Source organism: Dryobates pubescens, chromosome 32, assembly GCF_014839835.1.
Source record: "Dryobates pubescens isolate bDryPub1 chromosome 32, bDryPub1.pri, whole genome shotgun sequence".
Taxonomy (NCBI): Eukaryota; Metazoa; Chordata; class Aves; order Piciformes; family Picidae; genus Dryobates; species Dryobates pubescens.
The window spans coordinates 2,956,182-2,979,895 of NC_071643.1; the positions used below are offsets into that span (position 1 = coordinate 2,956,182).

The 23,714-nt window shown below is 53.9% G+C and overlaps 1 protein-coding gene across 1 annotated transcript in view; it reads right to left on the reverse strand.

The window, feature by feature from the left end:
- Window positions 1-2,899: 2,899 nt before the first annotated feature.
- Window positions 2,900-23,714, reverse strand: part of IFT80 (intraflagellar transport 80) — a 70,340-nt gene continuing 49,525 nt past the window's right edge. Inside the window, exons 13-20 of the mRNA XM_054175559.1 lie at window positions 22,155-22,219; window positions 20,500-20,635; window positions 19,142-19,289; window positions 17,162-17,333; window positions 12,057-12,146; window positions 11,789-11,961; window positions 7,329-7,452; window positions 2,900-3,215 (exon numbers count right to left, since the gene is read on the reverse strand). Of these exons, the coding sequence (XP_054031534.1) occupies window positions 3,102-3,215; window positions 7,329-7,452; window positions 11,789-11,961; window positions 12,057-12,146; window positions 17,162-17,333; window positions 19,142-19,289; window positions 20,500-20,635; window positions 22,155-22,219 (1,022 nt within the window). The 3' untranslated portion in view covers window positions 2,900-3,101. The remainder of the gene's footprint in view (window positions 3,216-7,328; window positions 7,453-11,788; window positions 11,962-12,056; window positions 12,147-17,161; window positions 17,334-19,141; window positions 19,290-20,499; window positions 20,636-22,154; window positions 22,220-23,714) is intronic.

Below are 23,714 nucleotides of genomic sequence, written 5' to 3' on the forward strand. Positions count from 1 at the left end.
GTGCGCGCACGGAGCGGAGCCGGGGGATGGCGGGCGGGCGGCGACCGGCACCGTGCGGCCGGGACGGCTGCGGCGGGGCGGGGGTCGGGACAGGGGTCGGGGCTTGGGGGGCTGCCGCGGATCGCTCCTGGCTTCCGCGGGCGCGGTGGCTGGCTCGGAGGCTGGCAGCGCTGCTGGTCCTGCTGGTGCTGGTGGCTGCCGGTTGCGTGCTCCGCCGCCGAGCCTGCTCCGCTCCCCGCCGCCGCCGGCCCCCGCCCGCCTGCCGCCCGACCCCGCCCGGCCCCGACCCCGGTCCCACCGCGCTGCTGGAGGCCGGGGGTCCTGCCGCTGCCACCGAGCAGGGACCGGGGCTGGAGCTGCCGCCGCTGCCCCGCTACGAGGAGGTGAAGCATCTGCCCAGCTATGAGGAAGCGCAGCAGGACCCCCGGCACCTCTCCGGGCACTGTGATGGGCACCGAGGAGTCTGCGGTTGAGCCCCCGGCCCGCTGCGGACCAGGGCCCGCGGGATGCGCTGCTGGGACGGAGGGACACGGCGGTGGCCATCGGATGGGACGCACAGGTGGTGGTCGTCAGGAGGGACAGGACGCTGGGTGTGGAGGTCTCTGGGAGGGACACAACAGCCTTCCCTGGATGGACATTGTGGCCATGCCTGGAGGTGTTGAAAAGCCCTGCAGATGTGGTGCTGAGGGACATGTCTTAGCACCAGGCTTGGTGGAGATGAGAGTGGTTGGACTTGATGATCTCAAAGGTCTTTTCCCATCAAATGGATTCTATGATTCTAACTGTCCCAGAGGAGGCTGCACACCAAGATCCACAGCAGGATACTTTGTTGGACACCAGGCTCTGCAAGAAGGGTTGTGCAGCATTCCAAGAGGATGTGGCCTGCAGGATGCCAGGGCCCACGGGGGAATGTGCCACAGTGCCTGGGAATCGATCAGAGGCTGCTGCTCCCCAGCAGAACAGCCCACAGGGCACCAGAGCTCCTTAGAAGGACAACACCGCAGTCCTGGTGGGACCACGAGTCTGGGGGAGCTCCTCCTGCCCTCCAGCCTGGGGGCATGGGCTGGGCAGCATGGTGGGCAGAGCCTACTGCTCAGCTCCCAAGCCCCAGTGGGGGCTGGCTGAGAAGAGGAATCCATCTTGCAGGAGGAAGCTGACTCGGGGACACCCCCTCCAGCACGGTGATGTGCTCTTGGTGTGGGGGTGAAAGGCCTGCTTGCAGCTGCCCAGCTCCTCTCAGCTGGGCACGTGCTGTGGCCTGGTGTGCCCTGGGAAGGTGGGGTGTGCTTGCCTGTGGGAGCAGCAGGGCACCACGGGCACCACGGCACGGAGCTGGCCTGCTGGCACAATCCTCCCACCTCCCGCACCCGTGGGTGGCAGGGGTAGGTGGGTGGTGGAAAGCAGGCTGAGGTTTGCCCTTTGGCACCCTGCTGTGGTTGTGTCAGGCCTTGTCTCTGCCAGCAAGGCCAAAGGAGAACCTCCAAGGCTTGCTAATAAAATATGAGCACCCCCTGGGCCTGTGCTTTGTGTTCCACTGAGGTGAGCTGGGATCACTTCCCTAAGGGCCATGAATGGCACAAGCCAGCAGCACCGTGCTGACCACTGCCAGGTCTCCTGCCCACAAACCCTCCAAAACTCAGCTACCTCACTTGGGGAGGAGGGGGCAGCTAAAGAGCTCCCAACTCCTCTTGCAGGCAAGGCTGGTAAGTCATCTGAGGTGCAAGAGTGCTGCTCCTCATGCTGCAGAAGCCTGGGAGCAGTGGATGTGTTCTGAGGGGCATCCACTGCCAGGCTGTACTTTGGGCAGGTTCAGCTAAGCAAGCAACTTGGAGAAGTCATTTTGATTAGAGACATCAACAGCTTCTCTCCACCTCCTTTGTCTCTGCCAACATATTCTGGCCAGGGGGAACATCCTTAGAAAGAGAATACCATGTGGGAAGCATGGCCCAGAGTGCAGGGCAGCTGTGGGGAGGAGCACACAGCACAGGGGAGCCTCAAGTGCCCCCCAAGGGATTGCAGCCCATCCATGGGCTGCAATCCCTTGGGGGCCACTTGAGGGTCACCTGTGCTGACCAGAGGGGGCCACAAAGATGCTCCAAGGGCTGGAGCAGCTCTGCTGGGAGCACAGGCTGAGGGAGCTGGGGCTGTGCAGCCTGCAGAGGAGAAGGCTCCAGGGGCACCTCAGAGCTGCCTGCCAGGACCTGAAGGCATCCTGCAGGAAGGCTGCAGAGAGACTTTTGCTGAGGGGGGCTGGAGCCAGGCCAGGGGGGAATGGTTGGAAGCTGAGGCAGAGCAGGGTCAGAGTGGAGCTGAGGCAGAAGTTGTTGCTTGGGAGGGTGGTGAGAGTGTGGCCCAGGCTGGCCAGGGAGGCTGTGGCTGCCTCCTTGCTGGGGGTGTTGAAGGCCAGGCTGGCTGAGGCCTTGAGCAGCTGAGTGGAGCTGAGAGGTGTCCCTGGGCATGGTGGGGAGCTTGGAGCAGAGGAGCTCTGAGCTCCCTTCCAATCTAAGCCACTCTGTGGTTCCATGATGATTGTATGATGAAACCCCAAGCTGCTGAAGTCATGTAAAATAATCTAGTGAGGAACTTGCAAGGACAGAAGTATCAGGAGAAATGTGTGTTACTGTAACTGGGAGTGAAAGCCTCCAGGTGCAAGCCCCTTCTGAAGCCTTCAGCACTCAGAGGTGGCCGAGTTTGTCACAGGGCCATTTAAACAAAGCTTTGCTGAGGTCTTGGAGGCTGCAGGAAAAGCCAAACTACTTAACCAGGTGCTTCCATGTGGCAAATTGGTACTTAAGAGGCAACCAAGGTTGAATCATCTTAATGGCAAGCACATTTGAAAGCCACTAATGGGAAGAGCAAAGTGAATTTCCCTGTCGGTTTTTGCCTTGTTTTGTGGACTACAAGGCAGCTACGAACTGGAGAAAGGCATCAGCAGAGAAGCAGAGCTCAGAACAAGACTAGTCAGCAAATCACTCTGCCTGAACCACTGCAGCTCTCTCCTGCTGCATAGAGGCTGCTTGCTGGGGGGGTTTCATTGACATCTGTCAGATGAGCACAGAGGATGGCAGAAGCAGCGCTGGAGGTGGTGCCCAGGGGCACAGTCACTGCTGGACGGTGACGCTGGCTCTCCCCGCGGCCCCAGCCGCTGCTCCTTCCCTCTCCTTAGCAATTTCCATCTCTATCTTGGCTTGGATTTTAGTCCAGTCCACCTCCAGCTGCAACGAGACAAAAGTGAGTGCAGAGAGGTCAGACTCAGAGGGTAACTGGAAGATGCAAAGTGCCCATAGCAACCATTCTCTCCCTCACATGAGTGACAGCTTGTACTGATGGAATCATAGCATCACAGAGCTGGCAGGGCTGGAAGGGACCTCAAGGCTCAGCCAGCTCCAAGCCCCCTGCCATGGGCAGGGACACCTCACACCACAGCAGGTTGCTCACAGCCACCTCCAGCCTGGCTGCAAACACCTCCAGGCAGGAGGCTGCCACCACCTCCCTGGGCAGCCTGTGCCAGGCTCTCACCACCCTCATGGGCAACAACTTCTTCCTAACATCCAAGCTCAATCTCCCCACTTCTAGTTCTGCTCCATCCCCCTGAGTCCTATCCCTCCCTGACACCCTCCAAAGTCCCTCCCCAGCTTTCTTGCAGCCCCCTGCAGACCCTGGAAGGCCACCAGAAGGTCTCCTGGGAGCCTTCTCCTCTCCAGCCTGCACAACCCCAACTCTCTCAGGCTGTCTCCAGAGCAGAGCAGCTCCAGCCCTCTGCTCCTCCTCCTGGCCCTGCTCTGGACACCTTCCAGCCCCTCCAGATCCTTCCTGGCACAGAGGCTCCAGACCTGGCCCCAGAGCTGCAGCTGTGGTCTCAGCAGAGTGGAGCAGAGGGGCAGAATCCCCTCCCTGGCCCTGCTGGCCACACTTCTCTTGCTGCAGCCCAGGCTCTGCTTGGCTCTCTGGGCTGCAAGTGCTCCCTGCTGGCTCCTGTTGAGCTTCTCCTCCCCCAGCACCCCAAGGCCTTTTCTTGAGGGCTGCTCTCCTGCCAGTCCCTTCCCAGCCTGTATCAGTGCCTGGGATTGCCCTGCCCTAGCTGCAGGACCTTGCCCTTGGTCTTGTTGAACCTCCTGAGGTTGGCTTGTGCCCAGCTCTGCAGCCTCTCCAGGTCCCTCTGGATGGATCCTTCCCTCCAGCTGTCTGCTGCCCCACACAGCTTGGTGTCATCAGCAACCCTGCTGAGGGTGCACTCAGTGCCACTGTCCATGGCACCCACAGAGATGTTGAACAAGCCTGGGCCCAGGACTGATCCCTGAGGGACTGCACTTGTCCCTGGCCTCCAGCTGGCCATGGACCCATTGCCAGCCACCCTTTGGGTGCAGGCCTCAAGCCAGCTCTGTATGCACTGAATGCTCCACCCATGGACCCCCTCTTGCCCCAGCCTGGAGCCCAGGCTGTGGTGTGGGACAGTGCCCAAGGCTTTGCTCAGCTCCAGCTCAGTGACCTCAGGATGCACAAAGGCACAGCTGAGGTCTGCCAGGCTCAGCTTCCCACCTTGAAAACATAATGAGATTGGGATGTTTGAACAAACATGGATCCATCTCTTTGTGCCTGGTGGGCAGGACACAGATTGTGCCTCACCTTCACACATTTACTAACAAGAGTGTGGCCAGCAGGTCAAGGGAGGTTCTCCTCCCACACTTCTCTGCCCTAATGAGTTCACATCTGGGGTACTGGGTCCAGGTCTGGGCTCTGCAGCTCGAGAGACAGGGAACTGCTGGAGAGAGTCCAGAGGAAGCTGCAAAGCTGCTGAGAGCCCTGGAGCAGCTCTGTGAGGAGCAAAGGCTGAGAGCCCTGGGGCTGAGAGCCTGCAGAAGAGCAGCCCCAGAGGGCAGCTGAGCAATGCTCAGCAAGAGACAAAGGAGCTGTGAGGGGCAAGAGGCTGGGGCCAGGCTCTGCTCAGTGGTGCCCAGGGACAGGCCAAGGGGCAGTGGGCACAAAGTGGCGCCCAGGAGGTTCCATCTGAAGAGGAGGAGAAAGTTGTTTGGTGTGAGGGTCCTGGAGGCCTGGAGCAGGCTGCCCAGAGAGGTTGTGGAGTCTCCTGGTGTGGAGAGCTTCCAACCCCCGCTGGGCATTGTGCTGCTGGGCAAGCTGCTGTGCTTTAGCAGGCAGGGCTGGGACTGGGTGATCTCCAGAGGCCCCTTCCAGCCCCTGCCACTCTCTGATTCTGTAAGTTGCATCCAATTTAAATGCAAGGACACCTGATCACTGAGAATGTAGCTCCTTCTCAGTAACACATGCAGTGATGTCTGCTCTCTGCACCTGAAGGCCCCCCAAGTAACCTGACAGTATACTACAGTAGTTATCTGCTCTGACAGAAATCAGATTGCTGCTGGACATGTGTCTTCTCCATCAATACATGTTTGAGCTTTACCCTGGCAGTTCTCCAGCTACAGAGACTCATCAGCTTCTGGCTCTATGTGATTTGGGTGACATTCCAGACAACTTGGAGGGGGTTTGGGTTTGTTTCTGGAAGGCTTTACCTCACAGCAATGAAGCATTCAGAGTGTTCAGAGTAGGGACTACATCCCTGGTATCAACACAGGCTGGGGGGGGAAGGGCTGGAGAGCAGCACTGTGGAGAAGGACTTGGGAGTTCTGGGGGGTGCAAAGCTGGCCATGAGCTGGCACTGAGAGCTGCCAGCACAGAGCCAACCTTGTCCTGGGCTGCATCACAGTAGGTGGAGCAGGGCCAGAGGAGGCCACAGCAATGCTGGCAGGGCTGGAAGCCCTCTGCTGTGAGGCCAGGCTGAGAGAGTTGGGGTTGGGCAGCCTGGAGAAGAGAAGGCTCCTGGAGACCTTCTGGTGGCCTTGCAGTGCTGAAAGGAGCTGAGCAGAAACCTGGGGACAGACTTCTGAGCAGGGCCTGTTGGGACAGGACCAGGGGGGATGGCTTGAACTGAAAGAGGGAGATGCAGGCTAGAGGGAAAGGAGGAATTTTTTACACTGAAGAAGGTGAGAGCCTGTCCCAGGTGCTCAGAGAGGTGGGAGCTGCCCCATGCCTGGAATCATTGCAGGTCAGGTTGTCTGGGGCTGTGAGCAACCTGCTCTGGGTGGGGATGTCCCTGCTGGTTGCAGGGGGATTGGACTGGCTGAGCCTGAAAGGTCCTTTTCAACCCAACCCAGTCTGTGGGGGTAGAGCAGGGTCCCCCACTTGTCTTTCCTTCCAGCAATGCTTGACACTGGCTCATGGTGCACTTGATGACTAGAAAAACATGTCAGAAACCTGGGCAAAAGTACAGTGGGGAAGTGGAGCTTCACTGCTGAAGAATTCAGCCTGACAGTAATGGGATGGGAAAAGAATCTCAAGTGCTGCAGAGGGAATTTTCAGAGTAGCTGTTGCTCTGTTAACTAAGTCATGAAATAGCAGAGCAGATCCTCTCTGAGGGGAGGTGTGACTGCAAGCCCAACCTTCTCATGGGAAGAGGTTAATCCTTCACTTCAGGATGCATTTACTGGCCCCAGGTGCTTTGCATCTGATGCCTGCAAGCTTTATGGAGCTCCCAGCAAGAATGTGTTTGCTCTCCCAGATGTCACACAGATGCTAACCACACCAGAGAAAAACTCAGAATCAACCTTAGAGATCATCCAGTCCAACCCCATCCCTAACACCTGCTGACAACTAAACCATGGCTCCAAGTGCCACATCCAAGCCTTTTCTGAACACCTCCAGGGATGGGGACTCCACCACCTCCCTGGGCAGCACATCCCAGTGGCCAATCTCTCTTGCTGGGAAGAACTTTCTCCTCACCTCCAGCCTAAACCTCCCCTGGCACAGCTTGAGACTGTGTCCTCTTGTTCTGCTGCTGGGTGCCTGGGAGAAGAGACCAACCCCCACCTGGCTACAACCTCCCTGCAGGGGGTTGCAGAGAGCAAGAAGGTCTCCCCTGAGCCTCCTCTTCTCCAGGCTAAGCAACCCCAGCTCCCTCAGCCTCTCCTCCCAGGGCTGTGCTCCAGACCCCTCCCCAGCTTTGTTGCCCTTCTCTGGACACCTTCCAGCAGCTCAACCTCTTTCCTAACCTGAGGAGCCCCAGCACTGGACACAGGACTCAAGGTGTGACCTAACCAGTGCTGAGCAGAGGGCATAGCTGTTGTCCAAGCCAGAGGCTGACAGCTTGGCCAGCAGTTTGCTGTGGGGGACGGTGTCAAAGGCCTTGCTGAAGTCCAGGCAGACTCCATCCACAGCTTGCCCCACATCCACCAGGCAGCCACCTGGGCATAGAAAGAGATCAGGTTGGATGAAGCTGACCTAAAGCTGCAGGAATACCTGGGAGGAGTACTTACACCTTCTGCATACTGCAAAAACCTTCTGTTGGTTTCTGTTTTCCCAAAGTCCTGTAGGAACTTCTGTCGGTAAGCCAGCACCGTGTCAACATGTGTCCTGTGCTTCACTGCTAGCTCCAGAGCCCTGCAACACAACACAAAAGGGTTTGTCAGGCTCTGGAAGTGCTCTGGCACAACTTCAGTCACCATGGCTTTGCCAAACGACATGCTGAGCAGTGTTTGGGCTGCAGGCAAAGATCCCTACCCTATGGTGCCAAGTAGTATCAGTCACAGGGGGTTAAAAGTAGCCAGCAGAGGAGACTGTCTCCTTGAGGATGTGTGCTCTGAAACACCCAGGCACTGACAGCCTCATCACATGGCTGCAGTCTGACAGGAGGAGACTGCTTAGTTCAAGGGGATAGGATAGGATAGGATAGGATAGGATAGGATAGGATAGGATAGGATAGGATAGGATAGGGGATAGGATAGGGGACAGGATAGGGGATAGGATAGGGGATAGGATAAGGGATAGGATAAGGGATAGGATAGGATAGGATAGGATAGGATAGGATAGGATAGGATAGGATAGGATAGGATAGGATAGGATAGAATAGAATAGAATAGAATAGAATAGAATAGAATAGAATAGAATAGAATAGAATAGAATAGAATAGAAATAGAAATAGACTAGACTAGAATTCACCAGGTTGGAAAAGACCTTTGAGATCATCAAGTCCAGGTAGCCAAGAAGGCCAAGGGCATCCTGGCCTGCAGCAGGAAGAGTGTGGCCAGCAGGAGCAGGGAAGTCCTTGTGCCCTGTGCTCAGCACTGCTGAGGCCACACCTGGAGTCCTGTGTCCAGTTCTGGGCCCCTCAGGTTAGGAAAGAGGTTGAGCTGCTGGAAGGTGTCCAGAGAAGGGCAACAAAGCTGGGGAGGGGTCTGGAGCACAGCCCTGGGAGGAGAGGCTGAGGGAGCTGGGGTTGCTTAGCCTGCAGAAGAGGAGGCTCAGGGGAGACCTTCTTGCTCTCTGCAACTCCCTGAAGGGAGGTTGTAGCCAGGTGGGGGTTGGTCTCTTCTCCCAGGCAGCCAGCAGTAGAATACAAGAGAATGGCTTGGCACTCTCAGGATCAAGGGGTAAAAAGAACTTTTAATAACTTTGTTACAGTAAGAAATCACTTCTGGACAGTGCCAGAATCATAGAATGGTCTGGGTTGGAAGGGACCTCCCAAAGTCAACCAGTCCATCCCCCTTGCAGTCAGCAGGGACATCCCCAACTAGATCATAGCATCACAGAACTGTCAGGGCTGGAAGGGATCTCAAGGCTCAGCCAGTTCCAAGCCCCCTGCCATGGGCAGGGACACCTCACACCACAGCAGGTTGCTCACAGCCACAGCCAGCCTGGCTGCAAACACCTCCAGGCAGGAGGCTTCAACCTGTGCCAGGCTCTCACCACCCTCATGGGCAAAAACTTCTTCCTAACATCCAAGCTGAATCTCCCCACTTCTAGTTTTGCTCCATCCCCCCCAGTCCTATCCCTCCCTGACACCCTCCAAAGTCCCTCCCCAGCTTTCTTGGAGCCCTTTTCAGATCCTGGAAGGCCACAAGAAGGTCTCCTGGGAGCCTTCTCTTCTCCAGACTGAAGAGCCCAAACTCCCTCAGTCTATCCTCATAGGAGAGGAGCTCCAGCCCCCTAGTCATCCTCTAATGATCCACAAGGATTATCTAGTTCCAACCCCCCTGCCATGGGCAGGGACACTTCACACTAGCTCAGGTTGCCCAGAGCCCTGTGAGCCTCACCTTGAGTATCTCCATGGATGAGGCCTCAACCACCTTCCTGGGCAACCTATTGCAGTGTTCCACCACCCTCCTGGTGCAGAGCTTGTTCCTCACATCCAGTCTCAATCTGCTCTCCTCTCATTTCAAACCATTGCCCCTGGTCCTGTCACTGCAGGCCTATGGGAAGTTCCTCTTCAGCCTTCTTGTGGCCCCCTTCAGGTACTGGCAGGCTGCTATTAGGTCTCCCTGGAGCCTTCTCTTCTCCAGGCTGAACAGCCCCAGGTGCCTCAGCAGAGGTTTTACAACCCCCTGATAATTTTTGTGGCCTTCCCTGGAGCCACTCCATCTGGTCCATGTCCTTCCCATGCTGAGGGCTCTAGAGCTGGTCACAACACTGCAGGTGAGGTCTCAGCAGAGCAGAGTGCAGTGGCAGAATAACCATTGATGTAATACTTTATATTATCATCTACTAAACACTCCCAGTGTGTGCTGCACAGCATGTGTCAATATTCTCTAGGTGGGAATGATTAGCCAGTGGGTTTTATAACTGATGACTCCCACATCTGTTCTCTTCCCATAGGTTTTCTTTCTCATCTGTTTTCTTCTCATGGCACAAGAGGGCTACAGGAGGGCTGGGAAGGGACTTGCCACAGTCTCACAGTATCACCAAGGCTGGAAGAGACCTCAAAGATCAGCCAGTCCAACCTGTCTCCACAGACCTCATGACCAGACCATGGCACCAAGTGCCACATCCAATCCCCTCTTGAACACCTCCAGGGATGGCGACTCCACCACCTCCCTAGGCAGCACATCCCAATGATGAATGACTCTCACAAGGGCTTGCAGTGATAGCACAAGGGGCAATGGCTTTGAGCTGGAAGAGGGGAGACTAGGAAGAAATTGTTGACAGTGGGAGAGTGGGGAGACACTGGCACAGGCTGCCCAGGGAGGCTGTGGATGTCTCCTCCCTGGAGGTGCTCAAGGTCAGGCTGGATGAGGCCCTTGAGCAACCTGGGCTGGTGGGAGGTGTCCCTGCCCATGGCAGGGCTGTAGGAATTAGATGATCTTGAAGGTCCCTTCCAACCCAACCCATTCTGTGAGCACTTCATAGCTGCTGCTTTCAGCTGACACATCTGAGGCAACATAACAACCCCTCCAGAGATCTGGGGGGGGGGAGATGGCACACCACCAACTTGCCCCCAGTGCTGTAAGTGGGAAATGACTGCTCAAGAGCCTGCCAGCTTCTGCTAGAAAACGTGGGGGTTTGTTTAGAAGGAGAAATTCCTCCTTTGTTTTCTCAGGCCTCATTCATGCTTCAGCCACCTACACAGGGCTGGGAGCCTGAATTGCCAGCTCTCTATTTTTAGCAACAAGCCATTGCAAAACAGCTTTGATTCTTTGAGGGTCACCCACAGTTTGAGGGATCACCAAGGGCTTCACTGGGGATGAAAAAGCAGAATGTTATTTCAAAATGCTTCCAAGCATGCTTTGCACTTTGGTCACAGGATATTTCTGTCTTCTCAACAGGGCAGGAAATAAAAGGTTACTCCTCTGGTTATTCACTGGATGGTTGGAAGGGAGCTCAGAGCTCCTCTGCTCCAAGCTCCCCACCATGCCCAGGGACACCTCTCAGCTCCACTCAGCTGCTCAAGGCCTCAGCCAGCCTGGCCTTCAACACCCCCAGCAAGGAGGCAGCCACAGCCTCCCTGGCCAGCCTGGGCCACACTCTCACCACCCTCCCAAGCAACAACTTCTGCCTCAGCTCCACTCTGACCCTGCTCTGCCTCAGCTTCCAACCATTCCCCCTTGGCCTGGCTCCAGCCCCCCTCAGCAAAAGTCTCTCTGCAGCCTTCCTGCAGGATGCCTTCAGGTCCTGGCAGGCAGCTCGGAGGTGCCCCTGGAGCCTTCTCCTCTGCAGGCTGCACAGCCCCAGCTCCCTCAGCCTGTGCTCCCAGCAGAGCTGCTCCAGTCTTTGGATCATCTTTGTGGCCCCCTCTGGTCAGCACAGGGGAGCCTCAAGTGCCCCCCAAGGGATGGCAGCCCATGGATGGCATCTTCAGCAGCAAGCTGAGGGATGCCCAGGCTCAAGCCTCTCCTTCCCTGGCTGCTGTCCCAGCAGGACTCTCTCCCTTCTGCCTTCCAGCCCCATCCCTGTCTTCCTCAATCCAGCTCCAGCATCCAGCTCCTCAATCCGCTTCCCATCTGCTGCTGAGCCCAGGCTGGGACTTGCCCAGGGCCTGCCCCCAGCAGCAGTGGTGCCAGTGGTGCCATCCTTGCCCTCAGGCCTTGGGTTCCAAGGTTGCTCTAGGCTGTGATTTACTTCATCTTTGGTAAATCACAGACAGGAAATTAGTCATCTCAGCCTCTTCAACAAGCCAAGTGGTGTCCCTGCCCATGGCAAGGGGGTTGGAATGAGATGATCTTTAAGGGCCCATCCCACCCAAACCATTCTATCAATCTATTGTATGAACTGAACTAAGTAACTTAGAGCTTAAGTCTTTATAAGCATGCAACAGGTTGCCCAGGGAGGTTGTGGATGCCCCATCCCTGGACTTGTCCATGGCCAGGTTGGGTGAGGCCTTGAGCCACCTGGGCTAGTGGGAAGTGTCCCTGCTCATGGCAGGGGGGTTGGAATTAGGTCTTTGAGGTCTCCCCTGCAACCCAACCCATTGTATGAGTCCATGGTGTGTTGGCAGAAGTGCTACCTATCCCAGTTGTAAAGGGTAATGTTGACTTGAATAGCTTGGTAGATGAGGCCAGCTTGAAGCAGGAGGGTTTCAGCTTCCTGGGTGTTTCCACTGAAGAGCAGTATGTGAGCCATCCTGGACTCTTTTGATGGAAGGTCTTTGATGAAGTTGATGTACTGAACTTTGTCAATCTGTTGATGAGATGTAAAACAGTTCAATTAAGGGGGAACCAATCAGTGAAATGAGTACTGCAAGGATTTGATGGGCAGTGACAGCACTTCCTTACCTCCCCAATGGCTGCATAGGCAATCTCTGCTGTAGCCATGTCCTTGTTGGCAACTGCCATAGCAGCCAAGCATGCCCACAGAGTTTGATCCTGCAAATGAAACCAAAGGCAGTTCCTGAACCTTCAGCTATTTACTAGCATGCTAAAAATGACTGCTCAAAGGCAGCACACAGGCCCTGAAAATGATGCAGAACACCACTGTGCTTCTCAGTGTGCCACTTGTGGCACTGTGCTCAAGGTCTCTTATTAGGATGTCACTAATTGATTCTTTCTCAGAGCCCCTCATAAAGAGGATGATGTGATCAGCTGAGGATCAGCAGCTCAGCCAGTGATGAACTCTTGCCAAGGCATCACCTTATGACTAAGGACAAGGAGCAATGGATGGAAACTGCAGCACAGGAGGTTCCAGCTCAACATGAGGAGGAACTTCTGCACTGGGAGGCTCCCAGAGCCCTGGAGCAGGCTGCCCAGAGAGGTTGTGGAGTCTCCTTCTCTGGAGCCTTTCCAGCCCTGCCTGGATGTGTTCCTGTGGGACCTGTGCTGGGTTCTCTGGCCCTGCTCTGGCAGGAGGATTGGATTTGATGATCTTCAAAGGTCCCTTCCAACCCCTAACATCCTGTGAGCCTGTGACCAGCGCCCCCCTCTACTCTGCCCTTGTGTAAGGGATTTGCTGGAGAGGGTAGAGCAAAGGGCTACCAAGGTGATTAGAGGACTGAAACAGCTCTCTTATGAAGAAAGGCTGAGGGACAGTAAAGAAGTTCTTCCTCATGTTGAGGTAGAACTTCCTGTGCTGTAGTTTCCATCCATTGCTCCTTGTCCTATCCCAGGGCACAACTGAGCAGAGCCTGTCCCTGTCCCTTCCTTCCTGACCCCAGCCCTCAGCTATTGATAGACATTGATCAGATCCCTCTCAGTCTTCTCTTCTCCAGACTGAACAGCCTCATTCTCATTCCAACCATTCTCTAACCCTGCCAAAGCTGCTGCTAAGCCATGTCCCTCAGCACCACATCTCTGTGCCTCTGAACACCTCCAGGGATGGGGATTCAACCAGCTCCCTGGGCATCCTTTGCGAGCCCTTGAGAACTCTTTCAGTCATGAAAGACAAAGTGCTCAAGGCAAGACTTGCTGTGCTGGCTCTCTGTTTACCCTGATGTAAGGGGATTCCAGGGCACCCCTCAACCCAAGCATCAGAAATGGTGAAAAAGAAAGGATACTCAATGGGCTGCCCAGGGAGGTGGTGGAGTCACCAACACTGAAGGTGTTTAGGAAGAGCCTGGCTGAGGCCCTTGGTGCCATGGCTGAGTTGATTGGATGGTGCTGGGTGATAGGTTGGACTCAATGATCTCAAAGGTCTTTTCCAACCTGGTTAATTCTGTTCTATTCTAATTTGGGATGGTTTAGATAAAAGCTTTGGTTTGCCATCAGTGGAGAAGTCTTCAAAGAAGTCCTCACAAAATTGTGTTTTGTGATGAGAGGAGGAGGAGAAGTCTTCAAAGACTGAGATTCATAGATTCATAGAATGGACTGGGTTGGAAGGGGCCTTGAAGATCAGCCAGTTCCAACCCTCTGCCATGAGCAGGGACACCTCTTGAACATATCCAGGCAAGGGCAACGAGGCTGGGGAGAGGCCTTGAGCACAGCCCTGTGAGGAGAGGCTGAGGGAGCTGGGGTTGCTTAGCCTGCAGAAGAGGAGGCTCAGGGGAGACCTTCTTGCTGTCTACAACTCCCTGAAGGGAGGTTGTAGCCAGGTGGGGGTTGGTCTCTTCTCCCAGGCAGCCAGCACCAGAACAAGAGGACACAGTCTCAAGCTGTGCCAGGGGAAGTTTAGGCTGGAGGTGAGGAGAAAGTTCTTCCCAGAGTTGTTAGCCATTGGAATGTGCTGCCCAGGGAGGTGGTGGAGTCCCCATCCCTGGAGGTGTTCAAGAGAGGATTGGTTGTGGCACTTGGAGCCATGGTTTAGCAGTCAGGAGGTGTTGGGTGACAGGTTGGACTTGATGATCTCTGAGGTCTTTTCCAACCTTATTGATTCTCTGATTCTCACTGGCTCAGGCTGCTCAAGGCCTCATCCAACCTGGCCTTGAACACCTAAGTTACCAAAGCTGGATGCTTAAACTCAGATGATGTGAATGTTCCTCACTCTGAAAACACTCTTGCACAGTTGTTGTTTTCTTGAGAGACAAACCTCCCCTGCTTGTTAAGAGATGAGGAAGAGCTCATGAGAGAAAAAGGAGAGTGAAGAACCATGTCAAACACATCAGCATTTCCCCAGAGAAGCCCCCAGCAATGCCCAGCGCTCCGCCTTAGAAGCAGCACTGAAGTCCTTTGGGGTGACTCTGCTCCTAAGAATGAGAATGAATGAGAAGTTTGACCCCCCCCCCAAAATCCTTGAACACCTTCATACTGCTCAGAAAGAAGTGATAGAATGAACATCCCCACCCAGTACAGATGGTGTGAGGTGATGCACTGAGGTGACTCAAGCTAATGTAAGATTGGATCTGAGGTCCAAAACCCCAGTTCCCACTGCCAGACACAGGAAGCAAAGGCTACTGTAGAAGGCATAACTAACACACTGCAAAGCAGCAGACAGCCCTGGTCCTCTGAGGGTGCAGTGATTTAACAGTGCAAACCCCAAAGTATTTGAAAGACACATCCAAGGTCATGATAGGAAAGTGCAGAACTCTGCTGGGCCCCATCCTGTTCAATATCTTTACTGATGATCTGAAGGAGGGGATGGAGTCCATCAGCAGTAAGTTTGACACCAAGCTGGGGGCAGGAGTTGATCTGTTAGAGGGCAGGAGAGCTCTGCAGAGGGACCTGGACAGGCTGGGCAGGTGGGCAGAGTCCAAGGGCAGGAGACTGAACACATCCACGTGCCAGGTTCTACACTTTGGCCACAACAACCCCAGGCAGTGCTACAGGCTGGGGGCAGAGTGGCTGAGAGCAGCCAGGCAGAGAGGGACCTGGGGGTAGTGGTCGATAGTAGGCTGAACATGAGCCTGCAGTGTGCCCAGGGGGCCAAGAAGGCCAAGGGCAGCCTGGCCTGCAGCAGGAAGAGTGTGGCCAGCAGGAGCAGGGAAGTCCTTGTGCCCTGTGCTCAGCACTGCTGAGGCCACACCTGGAGTCCTGTGTCCAGTTCTGGGCTCCTCAGGTTAGGAAAGAGGTTGAGCTGCTGGAAGGTGTCCAGAGAAGGGCAACAAAGCTGGGGAGGGGTCTGGAGCACAGCCCTGGGAGGAGAGGCTGAGGGAGCTGGGGTTGCTTAGCCTGGAGAAGAGGAGGCTCAGGGGAGACCTTCTTGCTCTCTGCAACTCCCTGAAGGGAGGCTGTAGCCAGGCAGAGGTTGGTCTCTTCTCCCAGGCACCCAGCAGCAGAACAAGAGGGCACAGTCTCAAGCTGTGCCAGGGGAGGTTGATGTTAGGAAGAAGTTCTTCACAGAAGGAGATTAGCCATTGGAATGTGCTGCCCAGGGAGGTGGTGGAGTCACCATCACTGTTTAAGAAGAGCCTGGATGAGGCCCTTGGTGCCATGGTTGAGTTGATGAGGTGGTGTTGGATGACAGGTTGGACTTGGTGATCCTGAAGGTCTTTTCCAACCTAGTTAGTTCTATTCTACTCTAGGCCAGTCTAGTCTATTTGATTCTAATGATTTTCTAGGAGTTAACAGGGGAAAGGAAGCAGAGTTTGGGGAGAGGGATTTTTGTTTGTTTCTTTTCAAGACTACCAGACTCACCTCATCTGGTGCTGTTGCCTAAATACAAAACAAATGAAAGCAAAGGGGGGAAAACCAAAACCAAATGAAATAAAACATGGAGGAAAAAAATATCTAAGCAACTATTGGAGATGCAAATCATTTTTAGTCTAGTCCTAAAAAAATAGGCTTATTCCTAAGTGCTGGGAGGACCTAGGTTAAATCCCTCTGGGCTTTGGAGTTGTGGTCAACAGCTCAATGGCCAAGTGGAGAGCAGTGACAAGTATTGGGGTCAGTGCTGTTTAACTTCTCTGTCAGCTGTCTGGACAGTGGGATGGAAGCACCCTCAGCAAGTTTGAGAAGACACCAAGCTGTGTGATGTGGTTGACACACTGGAAGGAAGGGATCCATCCAGAAGCACTTGGGCAGGCTGCAGAGGTGAGCCCAAGCCAACCTCATGAAGTTCAACAAGGCCCAGGGCAAGGTCCTGCACCTGGGTCAGGGCAATCCCAAGCACAAATCCAGGCTGGGTGAGGAGTGGCTGGAGAGGAGGAGAAGGCTTTGGGGGTGTCAGGTGGTGACAAACTCCCCAGGAGCCAGCAGTGGTCCCTGGCAGCCCAGAGCCAGCTGTGTGCTGAGCTGCAGCCAGAGCAGGGAGAGCAGCAGCACAGGGAGGGGATTCTGCCCCTCTGCTCTGCTCTGCTCAGCCCCCACCTGCAGCACTGCCTCCAGCTCTGGGGCCCCCAGCACAAGAAGGACCTGGAGCTGCTGGAGAGGGGCCAGAGGAGGCCATGAGGATGATCAGAGGGCTGGAGAAGCTCCCCTGTGGGGACAGGCTGGGAGAGTTGGGACTATTTAGCGTGGAGAAGAGAAGGCTCCAGGGAGACCTTAAAGCAACCTTCCAGCACCTGAAGGGGTTCCAGGAGAGCTGGGGAGGGACTTTTGACAAGGGCTTGGAGTGACAGGATGAGGGACAATGAGCTGGGAGAGGGGAGACTGAGACTGGAGATGAGGAAGAAACTCTTTGCAGTGAGGGTGGTGAGACACTGGCACAGGTTGCCTAGGGAGGTCCTGGATGCCTCCTCCCTAAAGGTGTTCAAGGCCAGGTTGGATGAAGGCCTTGAGCAACCTGGGCTAGTGGGAGGTGTCCCTAGCCATGGCAGGGGGTTTGGAACTGGATGATCTTCAAGGTCCCTTCCAACCCAACCCATTCTGTGATTCTATGAACCAGGTGGAAGCAAAATGCTGAAATTCAGTGCAGTTACCAAAAAATGTAGCCCCAAAACAATCAGCAATAATGCAGGTGGGTGTTGTGGAGATGCAACAAGGGATTTGCAACTACCACTACTAGTGTCACACTTGAGAATAGGAACTAACTAGAGGGCAAGGGTGTCTGAATGCTCCCAGTCATTAGCAGTTACCTTGATGAAGCGACACAACCTGACAGCATCTTCCCACTTGGAACCAGAGACATACTCGTGGAGGATGGCAGGGTAAGGTGAAACACTGAGGTGAACAAGGGCACCATCTGCTCTTCTGATTGTGATGAGATTGCCCACAAAATGCACAATCTGGGGATTCCTGCTAAATTCACTGGGGGGGAGAGACAAAAGAAAGTTAATCTTCCTTGCTCAGTGAACAAAAGAGTATTAGGAAGAGAAACACAGCTTGCTTTGAGCTGCAATGTGATTGAAGCTGGTTTCAGAGGATATAAAGAGCTAAGCACCTCATTATTCAGCACTTACAGCCAGCAGGTAGTGTTAGAATCATAGAATTGTCAGGGCTGGAAGGGACCTCAAGGCTCAGCCAGCTCCAAGCCCCCTGCCATGGGCAGGGACACCTCACACCACAGCAGGTTGCTCACAGCCACCTCCAGCCTGGCTGCAAACACCTCCAGGCAGGAAGCTTCCACCACCTCCCTGGGCAACCTGTGCCAGGCTCTCACCACCCTCATGGGCAGCAACTTCTTCCTCACATCCAAGCTGAATCTCCCCACTGCTGGTTTCGTTCCATCCCCCCCAGTCCTATCCCTCCCTGACACCCTCCAAAGTCCCTCCCCAGCTTTCTTGGAGCCCCCTTCAGATACTGGAAGGCCACAAGGTCCCCTGAGAGCCTTCTCCTCTTCTTCTCTAAGAATAAAATCACAGTTATGCACATTCACTGCCTGGAAGGCAAATAAATGCAACCTGTCCCCAGCTCAGAAACCCCCAACACAAGGAGAGACATGGACCTGGTGGAGAAGGTCCAGAGGAGGCCACCAAGATGACCAGAGGGGCTGGAGATCCTCTGCTATGGGGACAGGCTGAGAGAGTTGGGGCTGAAGAGAAGGCACCAGGGAGGCCTTAGAGCTGCACTTCAGTATCTGAAGGGGAACTCCAAGCAGGCTGGGGAGGGACAGTTCAGAAGGGGCTGTGGGGATAGGACGAGGGACAACGGTTTGAAACTGAAGCAGGGCAGAGTCAGGTTGGACAGCAGGAGGAAGTTCTGCACAGTGAGGGTGGTGAGACACTGGAGCAGGCTGCCCAGAGGTGTGGTTGTGGCCCCATCCCTTTGGACATTCAAGGTCAGACTTGCTGTGGGCCTGGGCAGCTTGATCTAGTTGGAGGTGTCCCTGCTGAGTGCAGGGGTTGGACAAGATGCCCTTGGAGGCTCCCTTCCAAGCCAGTGCTATCTGTGACTGTATGATGCTCAAATACATGTTTCACTATAAAATATTTGGGATCCCATAACTCTTAGAATGCAATAATCAGTCTGGGCATTGTTTATGAATAATTCCATGCTACAAAGTGTGGAATGGAATTAAATGTGTGAGGCTAGAAATATTCACAGGTTTACAGACTGCACAGGGCTGGAAGGGACCCTCAAAAGGGACCTTGTCCAAGCCCACTGCACCCTGCAGGGACACCTCCTGCTAGATCCAGGCTGCCCAGGGCCACAGCAAGTCTCTTGGGGGTCCCAACCACATGCCTGGGCAGCCTGTTCCAGTATTTTACCCCTCTCATTGTAAAGAGTTTCTTCCTAATGTCCAAAAGGTGAAGGTGAAGGTCACCCCTGGTCCATCCTTTATTGTTTACAAACAACTCAGACACCATTTCAAAAGCTATGATTACAACAACTTTTTCCCCCCCTTTTGTTTGCATCAAGATATTGCTCTCCTTTTTAAACTGCATCTCATTATTTCAAGGCCAGATTTTCTCATGTAACATAAACCACTCTTTCCTGGATGATCTTTTAAGGTCCCTTCCAACCCAAGCCATTCTAGGATTCCTCCTTAACCAGTCAAGAAAGAGTAACCTAAACCCAACTCTAGAAGTTGGCTTCCAGTGCCCAACTCAGCATCATCCTTGCAGGAAGGAGTGAAGTGGTTCAAATCCCTCACCATACCATTTGGAACCATTTACCTTCCATCTTTTTCATACAGAGTCTTTGGCAGAAGGTCTTTATCCACATAGACTGTGTTGGGGTAGTACCAGACTGTGAAATGAGCATCTTGAATGCCACAGAGGATGTTAGATGTGTCATTCCAGGCCAAAGTTTGAACCATTGTACCTTGCCATGAAGAGAAGAACATGCATTTGCACAGGGAACCTCAGGAACAAGGAACATTTCTCTGCCTGCAGGGAATGGGTAACTATCAGACACTCTCAGTTCCTTTCAGGAGGCCTGGGTAAACCTGGCTTGTAAGGACTGGGTCCAGTTCTGGCCTCCACACTTCAAGAGAGACAGGGAAGTACTGAAGAGAGTTAGGCAGAGGCTCCAAAGATGCTGAGGGGCCTGAAGCATCTCTGTGAGGAGAAAAGGCTGAGAGAGTCTTAAGATTCTGCCCAGGGAGGTGGTGGAGTCACAATCCCTGGAGGGGTTCAAGAGGGGATTGGATGTGGCACTTGGTGCCATGGTCTAGTCATGAGGTCTGTGGTGACAGCTTGGACTCAATGATCCTCAAGGTCTCTTCCAACCTTGGTGATGCTGTGATTTTAAGGTTTCAGATGTATTTGGATATTCAGGTAGATCCTCAACTGATCCTTCTAAACTTCCCCTCCCCTGACCCATACTCTGTTACACACTTCTGAAGACACACTTCAGATCTGGGTATTGGTTTAAAAGCTGGTTTAACATCTTCCTAAGTGTCTGTGAAGTTCAACAAGGGGCCTGCAGCTGGGCAGGAACAGCCTCCTGCAGCAGTGCAGCTGAGGGGAGACTGCTGGAGAGCAGCTCCACAGAGAAGGACCTGGGAGTGCTGGGGGAGCAAGAAGCTCACCATCAGCCAGCAAGGTGCCCTCAGGGCAACAAGGCCAGTGGGGTCCTGGAATGCATGAAGAAGAGAGTGGCCAGCAGGTTGAGGGAGGTTCTCCTTCTCTGCTCTGCCCCAGTGAGGCCACAGCTGGAGTATTTTGTCCAGGTCTGTGCTCTCCAGTTCAAGAGAGACAGGGAACTGCTGGGGAGAGTCCAGGGGAGGCTGCAAAGCTGCTGAGGGGCCTGGAGCAGCTCTGTGAGGAGCAAAGGCTGAGAGCCCTGGGGCTGAGAGCCTGCAGAAGAGCAGCCCCAGAGGGCAGCTAAGCAATGCTCAGCAAGAGCTAAAGGAGCTGTGGAGGCAAGAGGCTGGGGCCAGGCTCTGCTCAGTGGTGCCCAGGGACAGTACATTTCTAGTTCTATTTCACTATCAAATCAAAAGCAAATGTTGTCTCTTGTACAGAGACCAAGTGACACAGTCTGTTTCTCACCACCCAGTTAAACTTCATTGTGATTTGTTTTTCCTTACCTATTTTGACAATCTTCTGCTCTTTCCCAAACCTCTTGACTGAAGTGATGTAAAGATCTCTGTTCTTATCAATCAAAGCTATTTTTCTTTCACTTGTAAGCCCTCTCTGGTCCAAAGCAATTTCCACAATCTCTGTCTGCAAAGGTAAAGAAAAACCAAGAGACAAGAGCTGCTTTTTGCTCTGGGGGATTCCTAGCACAGCAAAGGTGAGGCTCAGCCAAGTGAATGCTTCCTGAAAAGCAAGGCACAAAGCCCTTGAAAACTGGATGGTCAAAGACACTGTGTGTGATGATGCATTCCATGAGCTGAGTTTCATGCAGACAGAACTGAAATGGCAACAGAGATGTGTCAGCCAGTTCAGGAGTCAACCACAGAAATGCAGTGGCTGCCCCAAAGCAAAAGCTGCTTTAAAGCTGACTGTTTACTCCTCCCTCCAAAGCAGCTGCCTCATTTTGCCTTTGGTGTGCACCAGAAGGGTGAAGAGAAGTAAACTGCAGATCAGGCAATGGTTTTTGCAGTGAAACCAGTCAAAGCTCAGGCTGAACAGAGACAATTTTTCCCTGATGTTCTTTTCTTCAGTGCTAAGAGGTTGGCATTGATAACTGATCAATAAAAGCTGATTAGTTTTACTGCACCACAAAATTATTTAAGTAGAGTTTCAAGCTCTTACATGCAGGCAAAACAAACCAGGAACTGACCACCACTGTCCTGCTCTGAGCTGGCCCAGCAGCAGCTCTGCTCAGGCTGGCAGTGCCCAGCTCAGGCTCTGCTCACTCAGGCACTGGCTGAAGCTCAGGGCAGCTTGGCACAGCCAGGGGCTGCTGCTAGCAGGGAGAAGCTGAGGGGCAGAGCTCCTGCCAAGGCCTGGGGGGCACAAAGCCTCTGCCTCAGCCTTGCTGCTCTGCACACCAAGGGCACTGCCACAGCTCTGCCCCACCTTGGGGGGCAGGAAGGCAGAGGGGGCAGCTGTGGGCAGGAGCAGACAGCAGAGGGGAGCCTCAAGTGCCCCCCAAGGCATTGCAGCCCCTGGATGGCATCTTCAGCAGCAAGCTGAGGGATGCCCAGGCTCAAGCCTCTCCTTCCCTGGCTGCTGTCCCAGCAGGACTCTCTCCCTTCTGCCTTCCAGCCCCATCCCTGTCTTCCTCAATCCAGCTCCAGCATCCAGCTCCTCAATCTGCTTCCCATCTGCTGCTGAGCCCAGGCTGGGACTTGCCCAGGGCCTGCCCCCAGCATCAGTGGTGCCAGTGGTGCCATCCTTGCCCTCAGGGCTTGGCTTCCACCTTGGTTTGTGTCTCTGTGTCTCTATCCCATGGCATTGTTCTTCTTCCCATCCCAGCTGGGTTAGTTTCTTCCCCAGCCCATCAGCCTCTCTCCCTTAGGGAAGGCAGAGGGGTTCCTGGAGAGCCTCTGGCACTCCTCTGGTGCCCAGCCCTGCCCAGACCCTTGAGATCAACCTAGAGCATATCCCTTTGTACATCAACACTGCATAAAGAACCTGGGTTTGGTAATTTTATAAGAGACAGGCAGAGCTGTCAAGCTCCTCTCTACTGAGACTGCAAACCTTTAATGAGTTATTAAACCCATTATGGAGCAAGCCTGTAATTGATTCCTGAGCTCAGTGTTATCATAAAGAGACATTACCTCCTTTGCCTTACCTTATGGGTTAGGGGCTTTCCATCACCCAGGGGCTTTCCAGATAAAGCTTCAAATATGTAGATAACTGGAGAAGAAAAAAAGTCAAAATGATCTGGTTTAGAGACTTTTCAATCAGTTCCATTAAGTTCCATTAAGCTAGACTCATCAATGAGGGACTGCAGCACTGCCCTGTGAGGAGAGGCTGAGAGCCCAAGGGCTTTTTAGTCTGGAGAAGAGAAAACTGAGAAGGGTTTTAATACATGTTTATAAATATCTGAGGGCTGGGGGTCAGGAGGGAGGGGACAGGCTCTGCACACTTGCTCCCTGGGATAGGACAAGGGCCAATGGAAATAAACTCCAGCACAGGAGGTTCCACCTCAACACGAGGAGGAGCTTCTTCCCTGTGAGGGTCCCAGAGCCCTGAAGCAGGCTGCCCAGAGAGGTTGTGGAGTCTCCTTCTCTGGAGCCTTCCCAGCCCTCCCTGGATGTGTTCCTGTGTGACCTGTGCTGGATTCTCTGCTCCTGCTCTGGCAGGGGGCTTGGACTGGAAGATCTCCAGAGGTCCCTTCCAACCCCTGACATCCTGTGAGCCTGTAACAGTTTCACTCTGGAAAAGAGAACTAATTTTACACTTGGGAAACTATCACAAGTGGGTTTGGGTTGGAAGACCATCCAGCTGGATTCTGTGGTCTCAGTGCACCCTCACAGGTTGTTATCTGAGCAAAGCAATTCCATGCTGCTCCTCAGAACAAGAGGACACAGTCTCAAGCTGTGCCAGGGGAGGTTTAGGCTGGATGCTAGGAAGAAATTCTTCATAGAAAGGTGATTGACCACTGGGATGTGCTGCCCAGGAGTCATCATCACTGGAGGTGTTTAGGAAGAGCCTGGATGGGGTGCTTGGTGCCATGGTTTAGTTGATTAGATGGTGTTGGATGACAGGTTGGACTTGATGATCTCAAAGGTCTCTTCCAACCTGGTTAATTCTATTCCATTCCATTCCATTCCATTTCTATTCTATTCCATTCCATTCCATTCCATTTCTATTCTATTGAGAGTGCATGACACACAACCTCAGATGAACATCCAGGCTGGCTCCAAAGGATGGCAGTGTTAAGGTGTTTATGCTGCTGTGCTTTGCTTTCCTTAGAATCATAGAACACAATCACAGAATCAACCAGGCTGGACAAGACCTCAGAGATCATCAAGTCCAACCTGTCACCTAACACCTCCTGACAACTGAACCATGACTCGAAGTGCCACATCCAAGCCTTTTTTGAACACCTTCAGGGACAGTGACTCCACCACCTCCCTGGGCAGCACATCCCAGTGGCCAATTCCTCTTGCTGGGAAGAACTTTCTCCTCACCTCCAGCCTAAACCTCTCCTGGCACAGCTTGAGACTGTGTCCTCTTGTTCTGGTGCTGGTTGCTTGGGAGAAGAGACCAACCCCCACCTGGCTACAACCTCCCTTGTTGTAGAGAGCAATGAGGTCTCCCCTGAGCCTCCTCTTCTCCAGGCTAAGCAACACCAGCTCCCTCAGCCTCTCCTCATGGGGTTTGTGCTCGAGACCTCTCCTCAGCC